General features: G+C 44.3%; 1 protein-coding gene across 1 annotated transcript; it reads left to right on the top strand.

Annotated features, from left to right (window-relative positions):
- Positions 1–3: 3 nt before the first annotated feature.
- Positions 4–4,807, top strand: LOC121965785 (protein jagged-2-like; the record flags this gene model as incomplete). Its single annotated transcript, XM_042515908.1, has 7 exons — positions 4–151; positions 772–885; positions 1,081–1,196; positions 1,421–1,678; positions 1,791–1,922; positions 3,017–3,167; positions 3,301–4,807. Coding segments are annotated over 7 exons (1,449 nt in total), but the record flags the coding sequence as incomplete, so codon positions are not given.
- Between the last annotated feature and the right edge of the window lie 9 nt (positions 4,808–4,816).

The raw sequence follows: 4,816 nt of genomic DNA, 5'->3' as shown, positions 1-4,816 counted from the left end.
GCTGGAAAGGATGTGGCTCTTGTACAGCCTCATCTAATCGCTTTTTATTTCTTTCCTCTCCTCAGTTACAATGGCGGTATCTGTGTGGACGGAGTCAACTGGTTTCGGTGTGAGTGCGCTCCCGGTTTTGCTGGACCGGACTGCCGAATCAGTAAGTAATGACATGAGGTTACTTCACATGCCTTTTTATGCAGAGCAAATATAAAATATAAAAAAAAACCCAACTAAATTATTCAAATCAAGACATTCATTCAGATGACCCAAACAGCTATGGCAACTAGTATGATTAAGAGGATGGAGAGGTGGAGCGATGAAAAGCAGGGACAAGGACGAGATGGACACATTGACACCTAAATGTAAGACCGGGACGCCGCCCTCTCCCTTATTCTCGGCCCTTTAACGCCTCAGGGGTCAGAGGTCGTCCCTCCTCCATACTCACACAGTCACACAAACACACACAGAAGACAAATTACCCAGTGACCCTGAAATTCTTCTTCTCCGCTCTTTTGTTTTGGCCGGATAACGTTCACCTTTTCTGTCAGGCTTGAATTTGAGAATTCTCATCCAGACTGTGTTCATGTGGAATCTGGGTGACAATGGTGGCGGTTTCCAGTGATTTTTTTGGGGGGGAGGTGCACTTCTGTAGAGACTCCCTACACCACAATGGTACAGACCTAGTTGAAAATCAACTAGGTGTCACTCTAACTAAGAAAAGTAGGGATCCAGGGCCTGTTGTCCAAATTAAACTCGATGCTCCTCTTCCTTTGACAGACATAAACGAGTGCCAGTCTTCACCGTGTGCCTATGGTGCCACCTGTGTGGACGAGATCAACGGCTTCCGCTGTATCTGTCCGCTCGGTAGAGCAGGAGTCCGATGCCAAGAGTGTAAATGCGTCTATTCTCTGCTCACTTGAGTCACACCCACTCCTCAGTCATAGTTTATGTAGTCAAAGTTTGTACTCTTTGTCTTATTAATACAGAATGTAAGCAACATTTTCAAACATTCATTAATTTAGTAACTCTCATGTCAGACTTCCTGCCACAGAAGTTCAACGTGTCTCTTTCTCTCTCTGTCTGTAGTTATAGGTATTGGGAAGACTTGCCGCTATGCTGGGCTGCAGTTTCCCCACGGCAGCCGCTGGGAGGAAGAGTGCAACAGCTGCCATTGCATCAATGGCAAAGTGGAGTGTACAAAGGTAACGCAGCCCTTCTAAACTTGAAAACCGTTTGTGCTGTGATCGTAAATAAGATCAGAGCTAATACGTTAACTCAGTTAATTAATCAGTCATGAAGTAACAGTTCATTAACTGTCGTTTCTGGAGCAAAATGTTTTAAAATGTAAACATACGCCATAAATGACAACGCAGTGTGAGACTGTGTATTTACGTTATTTACTGAAGTTATGACCCCGTGCCATTAGGTGCTGTGTGGTCGTCGTCCCTGCCGCCTTCAGTCTTCAGGCCAGGACCAGAAACAGCAGTCCTGCCCGGGTGGACGGGAGTGTCTGGAGCACAGCTACCTCACGTGCTTCTCCCCACCCTGCCACCAGTGGGGAGTTTGCTCCATGGCTGGACCATCACCTCCACAAGCAACCACCAAGTGCCAGCCAAACACCAGGCATTTGGACAACAGCTGTGGCCGCATCACACTTGTTTTCAACAGAGACAAAGTACCAACAGTGAGTCATCTCTTCACACATTTTTGTTGTTGCAGTCTCCGACTTATTTTCCAGCAGTGGGTTTTTGTATCGTTGTATTGTTGCTGATCAGTCTGTGTGTGCACATATTCAGGGAACAACAGTGGAGAACATCTGCTACGAGCTGAGGTATCTTCCTGACACCCGAAGCTTGGCTAAAGATCACGCCCTTCTCCTGCTGTGTGACCTCTCTCAATCGAATCCGGATGCTGTCGAGGTGGCCATAGTAAGTAAACGATCCAAGTTTGTATGATATCCCATTCTTGGCAGAGGAAGCTGTCTACTATACTCTCCTGTTCACTCTGCTCTATGTACAGTGGTATTAAAACAACCTACTTTCAGCTGAGAAGCAAAATGTTGATGGTCACTGGTTCCTTTGCTGGCGCATTTTGAGTTGGTTGGGACATCTAGAGCTTCTTTTCAGAGCTACTTTTTGGCTAAAACTGCTCACACAAGGTGTTGCATTTAAAAAAAAATTGGGTCAAAGTGACAAATTTCGCCATTATAGGCAGCAGAATCTTAAGTAAAGTTAAAGGAATAGCTTGGAAATGTTTTAAATGTACTTGTGCTCCCTCTTGCCAATAGTTAGATGAAAAGATTGATATCACTTACATGTGTGTGTTTTCCTCCTTTGTGTTTTTGTCTGTTTGGCTATTTAGGCACAATACCGTTTTTTTTTTTGTTGTTGTTGTTGTTGTTGTTGTTGTTGTTGTTGTTGTTGTTTTTTAACCCATATCCCTCAGACATTATTACTTTGAAATTACATTAAGGTAAGATAAAACAAAGGTTAGCGTAATTTTTAAATCTTAATTAATGAAGAAAGTACGTGTGTTACCTCTGTTGCTTGTGCAGCCTTATAACCATGTACTGTATTTTCATAGCACGTGGTTTGAAGTGTGCCTCTCTGAAAAATACTCCATTTTGAGGGCCATGTGGCCCTCACACTTTGCCCTAATCGTCTGTCCCAATGAGAATTGGAACAGTGTACCCCAAGACAAGAACATGCAAAATATAGGGTTAATGGCAAAGTGGTAAGGACAAGGGGTGTATTGAATCTCAGATATAGCACATTAGGGTGAATAAGATGTGATTTATTTATTAAGTATAGCTATATTGTTTATTTTATTTCATTTAAATGATTGTGTATATCTTCTATGTGCGACTAGCATGGAGGAGTCACAGCCTGCATCACATGGTTCAACCCTGTATTAAAGAATGACAAATTAACCCTGTACATTTTTCAGATGTGTGGTCACAACTTGATGCTTGCTCTCAGCTGTTATGTCTCATTAAATCCCTGCTGTCCGGTTCGGTTCTCAGTCTTTCCAGCCGGAGGATCTACCAGACCACAGTCTGATCCAGGAGGCAGCCAGCGCCATAGTGGGCACCTTGTCCAAGCGGCACAACAGCACTGTAATGCTGGCGGTCATCGAGGTCAAAGTGGAAACACAGGTCATGACCCCATCAGTGGGTGAGTAATAATTAACAAAGGTGTCCAGCAAGGGTTTGTTGTTGTTCCTATTTAGTTCCTTTTGTCACTTCTCACTACTTTTCCTGATTTCTCTGTCCTTTATTTCCTTCCTTGTACATCTTGATGTCAACAGATTACCTGGTGCCTCTCCTGTGCGTGATCCTCGGCTTGCTCTGCCTCTTCTGCATCATTGTATGTGTTTGGTGGACACGTAAACGGAGAAAAGAGCGTGAGAGAAACGCTCGCTCATCCACCACCGACAGCGTGAACAACCAGTGGCAGCCACTTCGGCTTGTTGTGGGACGTCCACAGCAGCAGCAGCAGCAGCTGAAAGAGAGCAACAGGGACGCCGAGCAGGAGCGCAAAAAGCTCATGGGCCCCTCCTATCGGACGTGTGATGAGGGAGAGGAGGAGGAGGAAACGGAAGGCGAGCTTGAGCTCGAGGAGGAGTGTGGAGGAGCAGAGGCGGGAAAGCAGCCGGTTTATAAGTACTCTAAGACTGCAGTGCAGTCCAGTGGGGGAGTGATCTGTACCATGCACAGCTCCAGCTCACCCCTCAAAGCGCCCCACCGGACCCCAGGCTACAGCCCCAAAGACAACCGCTGGAAAAATGTCAGTGCCGCCTTGACTGGTCAAAAAGACCTCAGAGACCATTGTGTATAAGAAATTTAAACAAAGGACTTGCGATGTGGAAGCGAGAGAAGCTGCAAGGCAGCGACTACTCTTATTTTTGGACTACTTTTGGGAAGAAAAAAGGCTTTGTATTTTAATAAGCCGTTCTTTGCTTTGTTTTCATGTTTTTGTCACTGTCACCTGAAATGATTTTTGATTCAGGAGGCTAGAGCACAGTGAACATCCTTTTTTGCTTCTGTTCACTTAATTTTTTCTTTAATTATGTACAGAAGGAGCTGAAATGTAACAATTTTTTCAGGAGGCAAAAGAAGCCTTCTCCAGTTTTTGTTTATGGGATTGTACCATTTATGAGATGATAAATCATTGAAAAGGAGAAAAAAACAACCTGTATAAAGATGTTTTTTGTGTTTACAGATGATTATGATTTCGTTAAGTTGTCAGCGGGCTCCTGTTTAGCGTCTGTGGGGGGGGCAGATACACATTAAGGGACAGTAAGGGTTTTTAGGGAAACGGACTGTTGTAGCCACAGTAACAGAGGAAACCCTCCCTTTACTCTGTCTCTTTCCGGCTTTGCCCACCGATCCACCTGTGGCCGTCGTGCGCCAGCCTTACCAAAACACTTGGCCTGGAGGGGAGAGGGGACAGAAACCCCAGTGCCTACTATGTGGCCTTCCATTTATTTTTCTCCTGTCTCTCAGTTGTCTTGGCTGAAAGCTCTGGTTGAGGATTTTTTGCAGTATTTGAGTTGGTAGCAAGTGCCTTTCTAAGAGCTGCATCGAGGCTCTCCAAGTCGCGCTGCCCAGTTTGACCTCCTTATTCTCAAATCTCAAAGGGATATAAGTGTACATCGAGAGAGTTCAATTTCACAGCAACGCCATTCAAGGTATTTGATCAAAACAGAAATGAATACTCTGTACATATGTGTAAATACTAAAGGAGTCGCTGTGTATATTTGAAATAAGTAACTTAAAGACAAGTCACACATTTTTATTATTATTATTATTGTTATTATTATG

This window comes from Plectropomus leopardus, unplaced genomic scaffold, assembly GCF_008729295.1.
Source record: "Plectropomus leopardus isolate mb unplaced genomic scaffold, YSFRI_Pleo_2.0 unplaced_scaffold21609, whole genome shotgun sequence".
NCBI classification, from domain to species: domain Eukaryota; kingdom Metazoa; phylum Chordata; class Actinopteri; order Perciformes; family Serranidae; genus Plectropomus; species Plectropomus leopardus.
The sequence above is the reverse complement of the archived record's forward strand: the minus strand, read 5'-3'. Positions and strand labels throughout refer to the sequence as shown.